At 40.5% G+C, this 19,830-nt stretch overlaps 1 protein-coding gene and 1 pseudogene across 3 annotated transcripts in view; both read left to right on the top strand.

Moving 5' to 3' along the window:
• Positions 1–16,209, top strand: part of ARCN1 (archain 1) — a 29,894-nt gene extending 13,685 nt beyond the window's left edge. For both annotated transcript variants that reach the window (XM_081154325.1, XM_081154326.1), the window contains 8 exons: positions 1,875–2,054; positions 2,188–2,393; positions 3,357–3,521; positions 6,867–7,032; positions 8,805–8,952; positions 9,519–9,627; positions 12,395–12,599; positions 14,261–16,209. In XM_081154325.1, the coding sequence (XP_081010451.1) occupies positions 1,875–2,054; positions 2,188–2,393; positions 3,357–3,521; positions 6,867–7,032; positions 8,805–8,952; positions 9,519–9,627; positions 12,395–12,599; positions 14,261–14,350 (1,269 nt within the window). In that variant the 3' untranslated portion in view covers positions 14,351–16,209. The remainder of the gene's footprint in view (positions 1–1,874; positions 2,055–2,187; positions 2,394–3,356; positions 3,522–6,866; positions 7,033–8,804; positions 8,953–9,518; positions 9,628–12,394; positions 12,600–14,260) is intronic.
• On the top strand, positions 51–521 carry LOC308565319 (non-histone chromosomal protein HMG-14 pseudogene; annotated as a pseudogene). Its single transcript has one exon. The product of its transcript is annotated as a non-histone chromosomal protein HMG-14 pseudogene (transcript).
• Positions 16,210–19,830: the final 3,621 nt, after the last annotated feature.

Genomic DNA, 19,830 nt, shown 5'->3' with positions numbered 1-19,830 from the left:
TCCTTTCCTAATTCTTAAGTGGTTACTTTAATCTGCCTTTGTGGTTCTGACACTTGTTTGGCTGAATTATTGGATAATGTACTTTAGATAAGACTTACTAGACACTGGCCAGGCAGCCCAGGTTTGCAAAGGCTCTTCACATGCCCTGGTCCACCACCACAATGCCCAAGAGGAAGGTCATCTCTGTCAAAGGGGCTGCGAAGGAGCCCAAAAGGAGGTTGACAAGCTTGTCAGCTAAACCTCCTGCAGAAGTGGAAAGGAAGCCAGAAAAGGCATCAGGAAAGGATAAATCTGCAGACAAAAAAAGTGTAAACAAAAGGGAAAGGGGAGCAAAGGGAAAATAGGCCGAAGTGGCTAACCAGGAACCTAAAGAAGATCTACCTGTAGAAAACGGAGAAACTGAAAACAAGGAGAGCCCAGCCTCAGATGAAGCAGGAGAGAAAGAAGCCAAGTCTGATTAATATCATATATCTTGTCTCATCAGCAGTCCCTGTCTCCCTTCTTGCACAATCCAGAGGAATATTTTTATCAATTATTTTGTAAATGCAAGTTTTTTAGTAGCTCTAGAAACATTTTTAAGAAGGAGAGAATTCCACCTCATCCCAATTTTTTAAGTGTAAATGCTTTTTTTAAAGAGGTGAAATCATTTGCTGGTTGTTTATTTTTTGGTACAGCCAAAAAATAGTGGGATATTGAATATGGGGGGCTTTGATTGTCTTGGGTGTCAGTTTAACACTCCATAGTTGGGGTAGTTTTTATAATACAAAGCATACTAAGTGGCAATTTGGAATCAGCCATGCAGTTAGTGCCTTTTTTTAAATAGGTTTTTATTGATTTTAGAGAGAGGAAGGGAGAGGGAGAGATAAAAACATTGTTGAGAGAGAAACATCAATACCCATCAGCTGCCTCCTACACACCCTCTGCTGGGGATTGAGCCCACAAACCTGGCATGTGCCCTGACCCCAAATTGAACCATGACCTCCTGGTGCATGGGTTTACACTCAGCCACTGAGCCACACTGGCCAGCCTAATATGCCTTGAACATTTAAAATTCTATTCCCATGTTTTTGGTAGAACTGTTTCCTAAAGAAAACTACTTGATCTTGGCTCTCCCTGTCAGAATTTTGTGTACTCTGTAACATCTTCAGTGTGGTAGTCCAGTTTTCCTAGTAACTTTGTTAATGTGCTGTGAAAGATTAAAATTTGACTGTGTAGAGTGTATGATATTAAATTGTGCATTAGTGGATCTGGCTGGCATGGCTCAGTGGTTGAGCATTGACCCATGCACCAGGAGATCATGGTTTGATTCCTGGTCAGGGCAGGTTTTGGGCTCGATCCCCAGTTACGGGTCTTGCAGGAGGCAGCCAGTCAATGATTCTCTCACCACTGATATATGTATCTATCTCTCCCTCTCCCTTCCTCTCTCTGAAATCAATAAAAAAAATATTAAAATTTAAAAAAATAAATAAATTGTGAATTAGTGGGACTTTGATGTAACAGCATGTCAAAATTTAAAGATACTGGTACTTGCTATACTCTATTAAGGAAAATTAGCCTCCAATTTTTAAGCTGAAAAGTCACTGGAATAACTGTTTAGAAAAGAATCATAGCTACATGAATTTTTATATTTTTGGTATGTATAGTAGGAATTGTGTACAAATAGAAATGTCTGTACTTAACCTCAAAACAATCAATAAAATCTCAGCTATGAAAGAACTTTTTGAAGCACACAGAAAAAAGACTTATTGATATAGACACACTTCTGCCCAAGTCAAGGGATTCAGGTTTATTGAAATTTGTGTACTTTTAAGGATATGACTTGAAAAGCATTCAACTGCTGATAATCTCTCTTTTCCATTGCTGTCCATGATCAGATCCCTGAATATTGCCGAGCCTTAGAGGAGAATGAAATATCTGATCACTGTTTTGATTTGATTTTTGCTTTTGATGAAATTGTTGCCCTGGGATACCGGGAGAATGTTAATCTGGCACAGATCAGAACCTTCACAGAAATGGATTCTCATGAGGAAAAGGTGTTCAGAGCAGTCAGAGAGGTAAATAGTTTCTTCTCTGAGATTGCGGTTTGTATGGCTTTGTTTTAGGCTTCACTATTTGATTTTCCTGTTTTTATTTGCTAGTATAGACTGTACTGAAATCACATCCATGTACACATGTCTCTTTCCATAGACTCAAGAACGTGAAGCCAAGGCTGAGATGCGTCGTAAAGCAAAGGAATTACAACAGGCCCGAAGAGATGCAGAGAGACAAGGCAAAAAAGCACCAGGATTTGGGGGATTTGGAAGTTCCGCAGTCTCTGGAGGCAGCACAGCTACCATGATTACAGAGACCATCATTGAAACTGATAAACCAAAAGTGGCACCTGCACCAGCCAGGTATAATTCAGTGTATCAACAACAGCCCAAGAATAGCAGATGAAGGCTGTGTGTGTCTTTTTGAGTGTTACCTGATTTTTAGGCAAGCTATAAATAATGAGTGATTTGATGGAGTAAAATGTAATACTGAATTTGGTTACATTATATGGGGATAAAGGAGAAATCTGAATGTGGTGTTTTCTTTTTGTGTAAAACAATTCTTTTATAAATTATACCATGACCTCAGTTCCCTATGAGAGCTGCCCTATTTTGGGAGATGAGGGAAATTTAACTATTTATGGAATATGGATTTTAAAATTTTATATTTATTTATTTATTGCTGGTCCTCATTCGAGGCTGTTTTTTCCATTGATACTTAGAGAGAGTGAAATGGAGGGGAAAAAGAAAGAGAAAGAAAAAAAAACACATCGATGTGAGAGAGACAAATCAATTGGTTGCCTCCTGCATGCGCCCCGACTGGGGTCAGGGATCGAACCTGCAACCCATGTATGTGCCCTTAACTGGGAATGGAACCCAAGACCCTTCAGTTCATGGGCTGAAGCTCTAACCACTGAGCAACATTGGCTAGGGCAGGAATATAGGTTTTTTGATCTGGTGTCCATGAATGGATTTCAAGGAGAATTTGTGACTACCTGAAAATTGTATGTAAAAGTTTGTTTATATACAGGTGTATTTGAGTGGACGATACAAAGTTTTCATCAGATCATGCATGCTTATAAAAGTATAGCTTTGGTCTTTGGGTACTTGAAGCTTACATGTTGATAGTGAATCAGCTGCCAGTTTGGGCAGGGAGTAGTCTAGTCTACTAAGCACTAGGACACGTGGGTTTTTCCCTTGAGGTCTTCACATTCCTCTTAGACAACAGCTTCAGGAAAAGCTTCAAAGATATGGGGTTAAAATTAATATTTGATTTGTTTTTAAGTCATATGTGTATTTTTTCTTATTTTGTATTATTCCACTTAGGCCTTCAGGCCCCAGCAAGGCTTTGAAACTTGGAGCCAAAGGAAAGGAAGTAGATAACTTTGTGGACAAATTGAAATCTGAAGGTGAAACTATCATGTCCTCCAATATGGGCAAACGTACCTCTGAAGCCACCAAAGTGTATGTTCCGCCTGTTAACATGGAAAGGTAAGTAGTACTCTTTCCAGTAAGAACAACCACATCATGTTTAAAAATTTTTATTTCAATGCACTGTAAATTCTTTTTGTGTCTTTTAATTTTTCCAGATTTAAAAGACTTACATAGAGTATATTCTAGGTTATTAACATGAGGGTTTTTGTTTGTTTGTTTGTTTTTTTACTTTAACCATGATTAGGGGTTCTCAGTCATCTCCTTTCAATGAAGTTTAAAACTTTTTATCAACTCTGTGTACTGGTTAAATTAAAAATAGCTTGTCTTCATGCCTACTGTGTGCCTTGTATCTTAACATGATCTTGAATTAGAGGGCTAAAGCTGTGATGACCGCTACACTATTTTTTCCATTGCTTTCCAGAGAGAGTGGAATGCGGGGAGGAGAGAGAGACATCGATGTGAGAGAAACACATCGATTGGTTGCCTCCCGCACGCCCCTGACTGGGGCTGGGGATCACCTGCAACCGAGGTGCGTGCTTTTGACCATAATCAAACCAGAGACCCTTCAGTCTGCAGGCCGATGCTCTAACCACTGAGCCAAACTGGCTAGGGCTCAGGAAAAACAATCGTTAACACAAAATTTATAAATATCTTTAACAGCAAGCTTACATATTTTGCCTTTTAAGTAGTTGAATCCAGTATAGACTATATTTTTTTTCATTTTTTTAAATATATCTTTATTGATTTCAGAAAGAGGAAGGGAAAGGGAGAGAGAGAGAGAAACATCAATGATGAGAGAGTCATCGATAGGCTGCCTCCTGCACGCCCCCTACTGGGGATCGAGCCCTCAACCTGGGCATGTGCCCTGACTGGGAATCGAATCTTGATCTCCTGGATCCTAGGTGGATGCTCAACTGTTGAGCCACGCCCGGCCGGGCTAGACTATATTTTTTAATTTATATTTTTATTCATTTGAGAGAAAGAGAGAAACATCAATTTGTTCCACTTATTTATGCATTCATTGGTTGGTTCTTGTATGTTCCCTGACCAGGGATTGAACCCACAACATTGGTGTGTCAGGATAACGCTCTAACCATCTGAACTACCTGGCCAGGGCCAGTATAGGATACCTGATTTGTTTCTTATCTCAGGACTGTGGTACTGGTTGGTAACATTCTGAAGTAATAGTTATCAAGTTCACATATTCATGACTCAGATTTCTTGTCTTGAAGCCCAGACCTGTTGCTGATAGTTTTGAGGGCAAATGAAAGATGAGTCTGAGTCTGGGAGGGTACCTCCATCAGGTGTGCATAAAAGGAGTATTTTTGTTTTGTTCTGTATAAAACGAACAGGGTTACATCAGGGTAAATCATTGATTGATTCATTGTTAATCCTCACCTCAGGATATTTTTCCATTGATTTCTTTTTTAGAGTGGAAGGAAGGGAAGAAACATCAATGTTAGAAACATTGATGTTAGAGAAATTGATTGGTTTTCTCTTTCACGCTCCTCAACCGGGGCCAGGGATCAAATCTGCAACCCAGGTATAGCCCTTGACTAGGAATCAAATTGGAGACCCTTCAGTGTGCGGGCTGACGCTCCAACCACTGAACAACACTGTCCGTGGCTCAGGATAAATCTTTTAAATCACTAAAGCTCCTTTGCTATTCCTGCCTGTTGCTTTGAGTGAAACAGAGGCTTGACACTACTTAAAAATATGTTAGATCCTCACCCATATGGGTCAGTGGTTGAGCATCGACCCATGAATGTGGAGGTCATGGTTCGATTCCTGGTCAGGGCACATGCCCAGGTTTTGGGCTTGATCCCCGGTGCTGGGTGTGCAGGAGGCAGCCAATTGATGATTCTTTGTCATCGCTGATGTTTCTCTCTCCCCCTCTCCCTTCCACTCTCTGAAATCAATAAATACATATAAATTTAAAGAAAAAAATTTTTAAGATGTTTGAGACCATTACATATTAGAGAGGGCTTGAGACTCTTCTAAATGATGAAATACTTCTTGAACATGAAGCAACCTCTTGTGAAGGTAAATGGGACTCTGCGTTACCCTAAGATATACCCCTTTATGGTCTTTGTTTCTGAGAACAGAGGTTGGAACAGAGAACAGAGTTGGATGCCAGAATATTCGTTTTAGCCTCTGCAGTTCACCCAGCTAAAAATAGTTTTAGTAAAGAGTACTTAATAATTGCCCATAGCAGCACTTTTAATTATGTATTTTAATTTGGTTATACATTGATTTAGTTCAAAATTCAAAAGATGCAAAAGGTATTACATACAATAAGTCTTCCTTCCGCCCAGCCAGGAAAATTTCTCTTTTTGGAGGCAACTAATATTAACTAGTTTTTTTATGTATATTTTTGAGGAGGATAGACTATATATAGATAAATAAAAATACTGTATATAGTCTGTTTTTCTCCTTTTTATACACAAGTGGTAGCAGACTAGACACATTTTCCAGGTGCTTTTTTCCCTTGATTATTTTGGAGATAAGAATTCCCTTAATTTGAAGCTGTAGAGACATGACATCTAAATGCAGTGCCTTAACCTGGACTGGATCTTGTACTACTATTTAAAGGACATTATTAGGTCAACTGGCAAAATTGGCATATGGATGGTAGGTTAGATAAAAGTATTGTACCAGTAAAAATTAGTGAAGTTAATAAGAGTATGATGGTTATGTAAGAAAATATCCATATCCTTATAAAATGTACTCTGAAGTATTTGGGGAGAAAGGCCATGATGTATATTATCTGCCTCTAAATGGCTCATGGAAAAAAATAAAAATACAGTATTTATATAGAGAGATGGTATGCAAATGATAAAACAAATGTGATAAAATGTTAATAGTGGATAAAAAGACTATGCATATATTCCTGGTATAATTTTTTAGTATTTGAAATAATTTTCAAATAAAAGCTTTTTAAATGGTCATTTGCTTTTTTTCACAACTGCCTAATATTCATTTTTGTGGATATACCTTTACGCATTTAAGCACTGCCCTTTTGAATTGACATTTGAATTGTTTGCAAACTTGCTATTACAATTTTTTAGTGAATAACTTACTATATTGTTTGCATGGGTAAGAATTTATCTGGTGGATGAGAATTGCTGAATTGAGGGTATAATGCTTTAAATTTTGATACATACAAGGTGGGACAAAAGTAAGTTTATAGTTGTTTGTATGGAAAATAATACAATAATTAATAAATAATAATACAAAAATAAACTGATTTGTGTACTCACAACTGTAAACCTGCTTTCCCCCCACCCTGTATAGCAGCAGCACCTTAAAATAAGTTGTGGATGTCTAATCACCATTAAACCCTGGAGAAGGGGAGTTCTGATTTCTACCTTTCTGAACAAATTTATCACTGTTTCTTTACAGTGTGCACATGAAGATTGAGGAAAAAATCACACTAACCTGTGGACGAGATGGAGGATTACAGAATATGGAGTTGCATGGCATGATCATGCTTAGGATCTCGGATGATAAATTTGGCCGAATTCGTCTTCATGTGGAAAATGAAGATAAGAAAGGGGTGCAACTACAGGTGTGTGGAGACTTGATAATGGAGTATTAAGACTTTTGTTTGTCTACCTTACACAGTCATGCCAACTGGAGTTTCTCATATGAACCACAGAACACAGAGAAGTATTACAGTTGTATAACTAGTGCCGTTCTAGATGCATAGGGAAGAGGTTAATTTATTGCATACAGTGGATGCTTTGAGGCAATAAATCTCAAGCCGTTGAGAGTGATTGACAGTAGCTGTATTAAAATGGCCTTTTAATATAGTAATTGAATGAAAAGTCATTTTAAAACCTATAAAAACGACTTCATACTCATTAGCAAAGGTGCAGAGAGATATTTATCTGTTACTGTTATGTAAAGAGTAATTCATTTAGGATACTGCTTGAAATACAGTTTTTAAAAAACAAAGTCTTTAAACTTAATAAGGAAGTATTTTATTAAAACAGGTTATGATACCAGAGTTACTCTTTCTGCACTGCATAAACTACCAGTGCTTGTTTTGTTACCTGAAGGGCAATACCTAATGGTATATTTGATAGGTGCATAAAATCCTTACAAAATAAATGTGTATGTTCCACCTACTTGATTATATATATGATGTTCTTTGTATTATTACAGTTGTTCTTGTCACATTTTCTTTAGATTGGTGGATTTTCTATCTCTTATCATAAGAACAAAGCCTTTTCAGGGAAAAATGTGTTTTTGTATACTTTGTATTCCTCCCGTAATCAGCACAAAGTTGTCTTTTGAAAGTAGTGCTCTATCGTTTGACAGCAGTTTTGTTGGCTCTTAAAGTATATGTAGGTTGTTACCCAAAAATTGCTTCTTTTTCTTTTTTTCCCCCTAATATGACTTCTTTTTTTACAATATGTCTTTATTGATTTCAGAGAGAGGAAGGAAGAGGGAAAGAGAGATAGAAACATCAATGATGAGAGTCATTGATCAGCTGCCTCCTACACCCCCCTACTGGGGATTGAGCCTGCAATCTAGGCATGTTCACTGACTGGGAATTGAAACTTGATTTCCTTGATCATAAGGTCAATGCTTGATGCTCAACTGCTGAGCCATGCAGGCCAGGCCTAAGATGACTTCTTTTGAAAAGATTAGCCCATCTTACTTGGCCTGAGTTTGGACAACTTTAGCGCTCTGGGCAAAATTTCAGCTAAGCTTTCCACAGAGCTTTTTCCTCTCCTGTCTCTTTAGTATAAAGCCAGGACTGCTATGTGACTCAGGCAGCTGATCAACATGTGACCCTTAGTGTTTTGTTTTAATGTGTTTTTATTGATTTGAGAGAGAGAGAGAAACGTCAGTTAGCTGCCTCCTGCATGGCGTCTAATGGGGATTGAGCTGCAACCCAGGCATGTGCCCTTACCAGGAATATAACCTGCAACCTTTCAGTGCGTGGGGATGATGCCCAACCAACTGAGCAACACCAGCCAGGGCAACCCTTAGTCTTGGCAAGCTTGATCCCACCATTAGGCTGCTCCCTGTGAAGTATTTTCGGAGAGGATTGGGTAAAGGTCTTTCACTTCCTCAATTAAAAAATTATTAGCTTGTTTAGTTACAAATAAAATGGCTTAGAGTTGAAGCAGTTTTTAAAATTTTTTTTAAATGTCTTAAATCTTAAAAATCTTTAAGGAAGTGAAATCTTTCTTCAAAATCAAAAGAATTGGACTTTTTTAGGTACCCTATTTGAGATGTTTTGATTATGCGCCATGGAAGACCAGAGGGAATTTATTTTGTCTTGTAGACATCTAAGCCTCAGAAGCCTTCTTTCCTTTTTCGTTTCAGACCCATCCAAATGTAGATAAAAAACTTTTCACTGCAGAATCTCTAATTGGCTTGAAGAATCCAGAGAAGTCATTTCCAGTCAACAGTGACGTAGGGGTGCTAAAGTGGAGACTACAAACCACAGAGGAGTCCTTTATTCCACTGACAAGTAAGTGCTTCTGGCCAGTCCCACTAAGCTAGTCTGCATTGAGAACTAGAAATAGTCCTGGCTTATACACTCTTCTCTTCATTGCCATAACAAATTCTTCTTGAGAAAATGACCTGCATATTGTGTGTTTTAGTCATTAGCTTTTTATTTAATTTTATTTATTTTTTAATCCTCACTGGAGGATATTTTTTCCATTGCTTTTCAGGGAGAGTGGAAGGGAAGGAGAGAGGGAGAGAGGGAGAGAAACATTGATGTGAGAGAGACACATCGATTGGCTGCCTCCCACACATGCCCTGACTTGGGCCAGGGTTTGAGCCTGCAACTGAGGAATGTGCCCTTGACCAGATCAAACCTAGGACCCTTCAGTCCGAGGGCCGACGTTCTAACCACTGAGCAAAACTGGCTAGGGTATTAGCTTTATTTTTTAGTAGCTTTAATGTTAAAACTGTTATTTATAATAGTTTACATTTGGATGTTTAAGGCCCACAGCTATCAGCTTTGATTTACCATCTGAGCTTTACTCTTTTTGTAATGTTCTAGTATGTCTACTTTGCTTTTCTCCTCAGTTAATTGCTGGCCCTCAGAGAGTGGAAATGGCTGTGATGTCAACATAGAATATGAGCTACAAGAAGATAATTTAGAACTGAATGATGTGGTTATTACCATCCCACTCCCGTAAGTAGTGTCCCCCACATAATGATTTTTTATATATTGGGTTTATAGAACTAGTCTTTTGGAACTTGTTTTGGGGGCAGCAATTAGCTGGCTATTCATTTTAAGATACTTGCTGCTGCTTCTTTGTTTTTAATACGTTTTTATTGATTTTAGAGAGAGGGAGGGAGAGGGGGAGAGAGAAAGAAACATCATTGATGAGAAAGTCATTGATCGGCTGCCTCCTGCATGCCCTCCACTGGGGATCGAGCCTGCAACCCAGGCATGTGCCCTGACCAGGAATGGAACTGTGACCTCCAGGTTCATGGGTTTGCGCTCAACCATTGAGCCACACCAGCTGGGCAAAAATATTTGCTGCTTAATAAGGCCAGTTGTGAAGGAAGCCAGATACAAAAAACTACATGTTATATGACTTCACTTATATGACATTCTGAAAAGGTAATACTCTCGGGACAGAGATCAGGAGGAGGTAGAGAAGGCTTTTTATTTTTATTTTTAGATGGCATTTGACTGCAAAGGGGGGGCACAAGGAACTTTTGGGGATGATGGAGAGTTTTATGACTTGATTGTGATGGTGCTTACAAGGTTACATACATCTGTCATTATGCATTGAGCTATACACTTTAAAGGGAGTATGGAGTTGTTGACTTTAAAACCAAACCAATAGCCAATTTTCGTGCTAGAGCTTTTTTTAGAGGCTGGTCCTCAGTTTGCTCATGTAGTGATGAAGATTTCCAGAAGGAGGAGCCCCTGCTCACTTTCTCTGTTTTGTTTTGCAACTCTTAAAGAAATTGAGTCTGTCAGACTCTTATTTTGCTCTCTAAACTTTCAGCTGAAGATGAAAGTGTGTTTTCAAGGGAAGTATTGATTCTTGCTGAAAAACAATATCTATGTTGGTTTCAGTAAATTTTCTAACAGCTTTATTGAGGTATGATTAACATGCAAATACACTACACGTATTTAAATTGTACAGTTAAGTTTTGATATGTATACACCTGTGAAGCCATCACCACAGTTAAGCTAATGAAAATGTCCATCACCCTCAGAAGGGTTTCTTGTGTGCTTAAGTGGCCTGCTTTCTAGGTTCATCTGGAAGTACTCTCTACCTCAAGTTTATCTCCTCTGTAGCATTTCCAGTGAGTGTACACTATCAGTACTTTACCAGTGAATCCCAGCTCCTGTCCTTTACTTCTCAGCCCCCCATCCCCTGTGAACGCCCAGTAAGTGTATTTTTAGTGTATCTTTAGTGTTACATTGCTTCCTTATTGTTGCATAGAAAATTGTACTAATTTAATTTTTTAGTTTTGTTCCCGTTTTGATAATTCAGGGCTTTACATGGCAAGGTCTGGCTTTAGTCATTGTTATTTCCATTTTTAAAAATATGCTTTATCATCAGTATCCCAATGTCCCTTTAATGGGGTAACCATCTGACTCTTCATGGCTAGGTTATTCTCTCAGAACAGCAGATGACTGCCTTGAACATAGGTCTTGGGCATGGGTAACAGGTGTGGGGTTTGTTTTGTTAGGACTTACTTCGCTGGACTATTTTTAGGATGCCACAATTTTTAGGCCTCTCCGTCTACCCTGTAATTGTGCTTATGGTGGTTTCCTGTGTCTTAGTTCAGTTTTTCAGTAGTCTCCAAAAGAGATCCTTAAACAACATTTTACCCTATTGTCTAGAACTGACCCAGTTAGAAATCAGCTCAGCCAGTGTGGTTCAGTGGTTGAATGCCAGCCCATCAACCAGGAGGTTACAGTTCAGTTCCCAGTCAGGGCACATGCCTGGGTTGTAGGCTCAATCCCCACTAGGAGCATGCAGGAGGCAGCCAATCGATTACTCTCTCTCATCATTGATGTTTCTCTCTCTCTCCTCCTCTCCCTTCCTCTCTCTTAAATCAGTAAAAACACATTGAAAAGAGAAGAAGTCAGAATCAGAATTGGAACAGGGAAAAGAGAAACACATGTATAACGGGCCATAAGGTTGATAGGGAAGAGTTCATTGTGTCACATCACCCTTCAAGTTTCTTTGTCTCTAGTATTTACCTGGCCCCAATACAAGCATTGAATGTCCCTGGTGAATTAGAAAATGGTAAATATAGAATGTGTAGGAGTAAGTGACACTGCCTTTCAGCTATGTGTGGGGATGCAAAGTATATTCTAAGTCCACTTAGGATTGTAAATCAAATAAACCCACTGACTTCAACTACAGTAAGTTTTGAAACTTTCTAAAATCTTTTCAAAATATTCTCTCAAAGGTCCAGATTCACTCCATTCTAAGTAACTACATAATGGTGTTTCACGTTTCCTCCCACTATCATCAACCTTTTCTTCCCCCATTGTCACCTGTCAAGAGAGCTACCTTATATTAAAATTCCTTCTTGACACAGCAACAAACCATTGGTGCAGATTTTTGGAAATATATCCCACTTCACACATTTGTCAGTCTCAGTCCCCTGCTAGCTCCAGATCTAGTGCACATGTTGGAGCAGCCCACAGGCATATTTGCCAATTACCTATTGTATCTGTAATAGGTAATACTGTAGATACAGATATAGATACATATATCTGTATCTACGAAGGGAATGAGTGAGACCCTTAGCCAAGGTGCCAGGACTTTGATCCTTGAAGTTATTAGGGAACCTAATTTTTTCTTGCACTATATAAAAGTGGGCAGAATTTGAGGAGCATAATCAAATTTGGGGCTGGTTTTCCTTGGCAGAGTTCTTCCAGCTCTGGATAACTAATTTGACATGGACGTTTCTCATGACAGATCTGGTGTTGGTGCACCGGTTATTGGTGAGATCGACGGCGAGTATCGACATGACAGTCGACGAAATACCTTGGAGTGGTGCCTGCCAGTGATTGATGCCAAAAATAAGAGTGGCAGCCTCGAGTTCAGCATTGCTGGGCAGCCCAATGATTTCTTTCCTGTTCAAGTCTCCTTCATCTCCAAAAAAAATTACTGTAACATACAGGTACCCCATTTTAATAGAGAGCCTATATTGGGAGAGTGGTAAGGTAGATACCAGATAGGTAGCATGACTTCATGGTCAGAGCAAAAAGCCAGAAAAGCTGGTGTCCCCTCCCCATTCCATTGCTGACTCATCGTATGATCTTGGTCTGATTTCTCACTTGCTTTACCTTAGTTTTCCTCTCTAGATCAGACAAAGCAAAGACATGGAATATAAATATATATTTAAAAAATGTGGGCTGTGAAAGATATCTCTTAGTTGCCTATTTTTAAAATAATCTCATCGATTTTAAAATCCATTTTTTAAAACACCCAACACACACATGGTTTTGTAGTGTCTTTTGTATTGTCACTTGGTTTGAACCCAAGGAATGAAAGAAAGTTTTTTATTTAGAAGACAAAGTTACTGCCCCAAAAAGTGATTCTAATACTAATGGTTACATTTTTTGGATTATTTATGTCACAGCTTCCCTGCTTTAATAAAGATAGTCATGAGCCAGTTCTGATTCAGATCTTGCCCTTTAGGTAGGCAATTTGTGAACTGTTTGCTCGGGTTGTTTGTAGCTCATTGTTCCTCCTTGTTTTGAATTTGCATTACAGGGACCCAGTTTATGTTGTCCTGCTCCGCTGGACTCATGGATTTGCTAATTACTCTGGCACTGGCTTATCTTCCCAGATGGTCTCTCTCTCTCTTGTAGGAGCTTGGGAAATTATCATTTCCTTTGTTAGATAATTCCAAAGAACAGTTCTCTCTCTCGCCCATCTCAGTTATTGGCATAACCTCCTCACTATTGGGAGCACATTGTTGAACCCAAGACATTAGATAGAAATGGACACATTTTCCTGTTTGGGACCATTTGAAGAGGAAGACAATATAATAGCTCTCTCAAAACCTCATTAGAAAACATGAATCAATGGCTCAGGTATTATGTTTGTGCCATTATAGGCACTGTTGTTACAGGTAATTGATTAAACTAGACATTTTTTATTACTTAAAAGAATAGACAAGATCTCATTAGAAGGACCCAGCTATATCTAGAAAATAAGTACGATAGAGCAGCTTAGACTTTGAAAGCAAATTAAACAAATAATTTAGAAGAGTTACAGTATTGCAGGATGTTAATTGAGCATCCTGATAGAATATCTATGAACTTTCTAGATTTTGTATGTCAGGGCCTGGGCAGTGGCTACTCATTCTGGACCTTTTACTTAGTACCACTCTGCTCCACATCTAATGCCAGTGGTTGTCGTTTTCTGTCTAGAAAGTGGGATGATCATGTTGGGGAAGAGGGATGCTGTAAGCTGCATTTGTGAACTGTACTTTTTTTCTTTTTTTTAATCTATCTTTATTGATTTCAGAGAGAGGAAGAGAGAGATACAGAAACATGAATGATGAGAGAGAGTCATTGATCGGCTGCCTCCTACATGCCCCCCGACTGGGGATCGAACCTGCAAACCGGGGATGTGCTTTGACTGGGAATCGAACCGAGATTTCCTGGATCCTAAGTTTGTGCTCAACCACTGAGTCATGCCTGGCCGGGCTGAACTGAACTGTTTTTTAGCACTTTGCTTGTAGGAAATTTGATCTGTTGTATACTGAGAATTTAGTTAGTACCTTGGAGATGACTCTTCCTGCTTTACCTTACTCTTTGTTTGTTTTCCTAGGTAACCAAAGTGACCCAGGTAGATGGGAACAGCCCGGTAAGGTTTTCCACAGAGACCACTTTCCTAGTGGATAAGTATGAAATCCTGTAATACCAAGAAGAGGAAACCGAAAGGAAAACTTTCAAATTAATGAAGAAGAAGCCAACAATGGCTGAAGAATTTTTTTCCAAATCTACAAGCCATTGGAGACCCTTTTTTCTAGTGTAATGCACGATTCTCGGCGCGCAAGGACCCTCAACTCACCCTCAGTGTTTCATGTCGCAGAGACATTCTTTAGCAAAGAAATGACACAAACATAAAGGGAAAGGCTGCTGATTTCTTTGGCAGGTTTTACTGGCCTTCAGGAAAGCAAGCTCTCCAGAGAATGCCCCCAGTTAAATACCTTCTCTGCCTTGGCCTAAGTTGCTCCTTTATTTTAATCCCCAAATATACTTGTATTTCATACTTACTTTGTGTTTTAAAAGTTTTCTCTGCAGATTTTAATCTTTCATACTCCTTTTCTTTACCTTCAGTTTTTTCTTTCTATACATTCAAGCACTGGGATCATCTGTAAATAAGTGTATTTATTTGGTACTTCTAGAGCAAGTTGATCTGATCCAGTCTTGATTTTAGACTATACAGGTGAATTGTTTACGGTGCTTGGAGTCTAGAAGTTAAAAGATAAGGATGTCTCATGTTCTTTCCTATATCCATTCATTCCTCCATTCCTTTCCTTTGCCAAGTTGTTCTCCTTTTAGGCTGGTCCCTCCAGTTTAGAACAGTACTGTGAATAGTAAAGACAGCTGAGAAACAGCTTCCAAAGGGCATAGCCCCCACTTCAAGACGCCTGGGAGAACGACTATGTCCGGTTAGGGATTTCACATCCACAGGTAATCATGTCTGCTGCAGGTGCTACCCAGGCTTCCAGTTCTCCGCATTTTGGGTACTTCAGCTAAAACAATAGCTCATGGTGTTTGTAACCCATTCATATTCCTCAGATTCACCACCTCCCTCCTTCTGGCTGTTGTCTATGTCATCAGTCCTTCCTTTTCTAGCAAAGACAAGGTAATGATTTTGGAGGTGTGGGTTCATTGAGTCCTTGTGCCAATTCCATTGGCTCTCAACTATCAAAGAGACTGCATTTCCACCACCAGGTTTTTAGCATTTCAAAAGGCAGCTGATTATATTGGTATGTGTTAGGTTGCTGATACTCCCATTTCCTTCTAGTGTGCCCAGCATTTTTTCACCAGCCTATCTGTCCCTGTCTCTGAAATCCTTCCTTTTCCTCCCCAAGTCTTTTCTATTGTGTGTCATCATGTAGTAGTTATTTCTTAGCCCCATCTCATCCGTTTTTCAACTGAGAAGACTACATCAGCCAGCCCATCTTTGGCTTTTAACCCAGTATTGCACTCAGAAGGGTTGGTGGAGTTGCTGTCAGGTGGCAGGCGCAGGCAGGAGAAGAGGTGAGGCAGGTGACTGTAGGTGACTTCTGCACTGTCAGCTGGTTGGAGAGCACCACTCCCACTCAGCAGCTTTGGCCTTCCCTGCGAAGAGTGCTGCACCTGAAGCAAAGTAGCCACACGTCTGGTTATGGATGAAACTGTTTGCCAAAGAAACTTCTGGCCTTTCCCTTTCCCTTAACTGCATCAGGGAAGAATCCTTATCTCTAGCTTGGTTTCCACATGGTTTTTTTTGTTTGTTTTTGAGGAAGGGGCCTGGGACAAGAAATCTGTCATGTAGTTAAATAGGCAAAAAATCTTATTAATCCAGTTTTGTTTGAGAGTTGCTTGTCCATATGATTTTTTAAAAGTCAAGTTTAGTTTTACAAAAACTTTTTTTCCTGAAATTACTTTTGGGGTAATATTTAAAATGAGATGTTTTGTAACCCTGTAAAATACATAGGGAATATAACATTCCAGTGTACACAAAAAAGGCAAATTCTTTAATCAAATAAAGTATTATAAAATGAATGTTTATTAGACTCTTGTCTCTCATTCTTTGGTGTCTGCTTGCTGATGCAGGATAATGTAATGGGATCTAAGATTAAAAATTAATGATACGGTTTTTTTAAGAGAAAATAATCTCTAAGAGTATTCATTGCCTTTTCCCACTTTAGGTATTTTGTGTCATGTATTTTTTACATTTGAACACATACACTCTTCGACAGAGTAGCTTTTTTTTTTTAAGTTTATGTTGAAAATATTACAGATGTCCCCCTCCACCCTCCCCAGGGACCCCTTCCACCCCCATCCTTGCCCCCTACTTCCTGACAGTAGCTTTTGAAAGAAGTTAACGCTACTCATGGACTTAATTCTGTTTGGGGGTGGGGGCAGTTGTAGAGTCAGGAAACAGGCTTCATCTGTAAAGATGATAAATTTTTGTCATGTGAAGCCTCCTCCCCAGTAGAAGGGTAAGAAATAAGCGACCAGGGGTGAGTGGTGAACTCCTTGGGAGTTGTTGATAATTCTCAGAAAAGGCATCACTTTATTTAACTTGAAAAACTGCACATCAACAAATTGGGAGGCAGATTACTCTCTAATGAACAGTAAGTGGGGATGAAGGTTTTGTTTTAATGGTGAAAGCGAAGATTTTGAAATTTTTTCCTTAGGAAGTATCTGGTCTAATGTTGCTGAAATGTGGCTTGGCTCTCTGAGACTAACTTTAATCCAGTGAAACGAAGCACACCCAAACCATGCCATACCCTGACTGGCAGCTGGCCCCTCCACGGCATAAGTGCGCTTTTTCTTGGCCTCTAACAAAATAATTAGGTCTGACAGCATTCTATTTAATGTAGGAGGCTTGTGGTTACTGCTCTGGTTTAATTAATTCCACAAGGAGGAGGTAGGGAGCACACCCTTCATGGTCAGGAGTTCCGTTTTAGAAAGATGTGTCACTCAACTACTCAGTATTTTCAAACCCATCTATTGACCTGTGCATCTCATGGGAAACTTGGCCCTCCATGAATTTAAAGTTGTTCACAGTGGGTATGATATGAGAGATTTCCAGGGTTGAGATAGAATAGCCTTTCTTAAAAGTTAACATCTTGCAGGCCTCATGGGAGGAAAATAGAAAAATAGAAGTCCCCACCCTCGAGATAATCAAGCCTAACGAGAAGCAATGGCTGTACCTACTTACAAAGCCACCTTCCTAAGGTGGACGAGTGTTCACTGTAACTAGTGACGCTCAGCATGGGCCTCAGCGAGGGTGAGGAGTAGGGCTTATGTCTCAGCTTTGGAGGAAAGCAAAAACTCGGACTTGACTCCCCTTACTGTGCACATCTCTTACTGCAACCAGTCTCCCTCTTCTTGCTCGCTTTGGTACGTATGTTTGCAGCTGTAGAGCTTTTATTTATTATTTTTAATATATCTTGATTTCAGAGAGGGAGAGAGAGAAACATCAATGATGAGAGAGTCATTGATCGGCTGCCTCCTGCACGTTCCCTCGGAATCGAGCCCACAATCCCGGGCATGTGTCCTGACCAGGAATCGAAACTCGATCTCCTGGATAATAGGTCAGTGCTTAACACTACCTTTTTTAAAATACTGATTGACTTTTCAGAGCGAGCAAGTGAGCAATCAGTTTATTCTACTTATTTATGCATTCATTGGTTTATTCTTGACTGCGGATTGGACCTCCAACCCTGGCGCATCGGGACAGCACTCCAATTAACTGAGGCACCTGGCCAGGGCAAGACTACCTTTCTAAATGAAGCTGTTGCCCCTCTCTCAAACGCAAAAGGTCAAGCGAGCAGCCAGTTTTTAGAATCTGGGTTGCTTTTCACTATCCCCACCCCCCACCAAAAGGGGATTTTTTTTTGCTGTTCATAAGCAGGAGCTAAATTTTATTTAGGGCTTAGTCCAGTTCTGGAAAGCTCCCATAGGTGCACTCTGTGTGATAAGGTTGAGGGGCTATTTGAAAAAGGCATTTCAAATTCAAAGCAATGAGAGAAATGGAAATAGGTCTTGCTTCCCACTCTTTTGCCAAATGGATGCTTGTTGGGAAGGTCCTAACAAGCTTATAGGAGGGTCCTGAGCCATGGAGGTAGACAAGACCAGTTTTCTGTCCTACTCAAGTTTCCCACTCAGCTTGGATTTATCTAAGCTTTGGGTGGGGGTGTGGGGCGTGCAATTCCGAAGACAAGCTGAGAAGAGAGCTTCTGCTCCTGCTGCTGCTGAAAAGGTTTGACTTTTTCCCCAAGTTGGATGCAGCAAGGAGTTACTTGGCATCACTGCTGCCACCACACCTACACTAATGATGCCTGAGTTCAGGATCCAGAGGCCCAAAAAGAGAGTTTTCTGCATAGGGTGTGTATCTATAGGGGTTACTTGCTGTAATAAGCAATCGTTACCTTTCTGGGGCTGGAAGGAGTACAATTTGAGAGGAGGGACAGAGGTGGGAAATGTGCCTAGGCAAAGGCAGGACATTCATAGCCAAGCGCAGAAGGCCTAAAAAAAAATCCACTCTTCCTCCCACACCCAGCCTTTGCCCTCTCCCCCTGCTTCCACTTCGGAAAGTCTGAAGCATGCTTGGAAAGCTGTTTTCTGTTTTTTTCTCTCTTCCTCCCCCTTTCCTGAGCTCCCAGCTGCTCGACCTCTTGCATAACTGAGAACACTGAGTTTTTTGATGCACTCCAGATGTGGAGAAGGGTGGGGGTGGACTGTGAGGGTGGTAGGTCTGTAGTCCCCTGAGTGCTCTAACTGTGGGAACATAGGGTCTTGACACAGAAGGAGCTAGGACACATTGCACAAAGCCTTTAGCATGGGGTCAGCTGGTCCCTGGGCTAGGAGGACAGAGAAAAGTTGAGTGTTATTTCAACTCCCTGTCTCAGCATCGGCTGTCTGTGGCACGCTCAATTATTCCCTGAAGTTCCTCCTGGCCAAGACTGTAAAGGAGAGCTGTAAGCTGTGAGTTAAGTGAAAGGTCTCTAAGTACTCCAACCTGAGCTCCTCCCCTCAAACGCTGGGTCTTGGCCCATAGGATACACAGTTGTGGCTTTTCTTTTTCTTTTACCAGAACAGTCTGAAATTACTGTTGTGATCTGCCTCATGAAAGGTGACCAGAGTCAGAATACTTTCCTGGGGCACAAACAGTATGAAGAGAGGAAGAATAGGAGGCAGCCCCCGCCCCTCGCATCCCAGGGCTTCCTGGTGCACCCAGCGCTGGATCCTGGTCTGTTAGCTACAGCAGGTGGCTGCAAAGTGTCCTCTGCTTCCCCCCCTTCACGTCCATTGCCTGGCTCTGGTGAGCTCCAGCCTCCAGCCTGGGGCTCCCCTGCTAAGGCTGGCCCTGCCAGTAAGTGACCAGATTCCTGCAGTTCAGCCTCCTGCTGTCCTGGGTCAGGCAGAGAGGGCATAAACTGAAGTTACTGAATCTGAACAAAATTTGTCCATCCCAAAGAGGACAAGTTATGTTCTGCTATCCACCCGGCTGGAATTTATGCCGGCCTTGGGGTCTTTCTGCTCCCTCCTCCAGTGCCGAAGAGTCTCCGGAGTCCCTCTAGTGCAGTTAAAGAGGTTCAGTCTGGCGGAGTTCAGCTCCCTAGGGCCTCCCCAGTCAGTCTCCTGGGGCAAGAGCTGGCTTTGCAAGGTAAG

The sequence above is a fragment of the Miniopterus schreibersii genome (genome assembly GCF_964146895.1).
Source record: "Miniopterus schreibersii genome assembly, chromosome: 12".
Classification (NCBI taxonomy): Eukaryota; Metazoa; Chordata; class Mammalia; order Chiroptera; family Miniopteridae; genus Miniopterus; species Miniopterus schreibersii.
The sequence above is the reverse complement of the archived record's forward strand: the minus strand, read 5'-3'. Positions and strand labels throughout refer to the sequence as shown.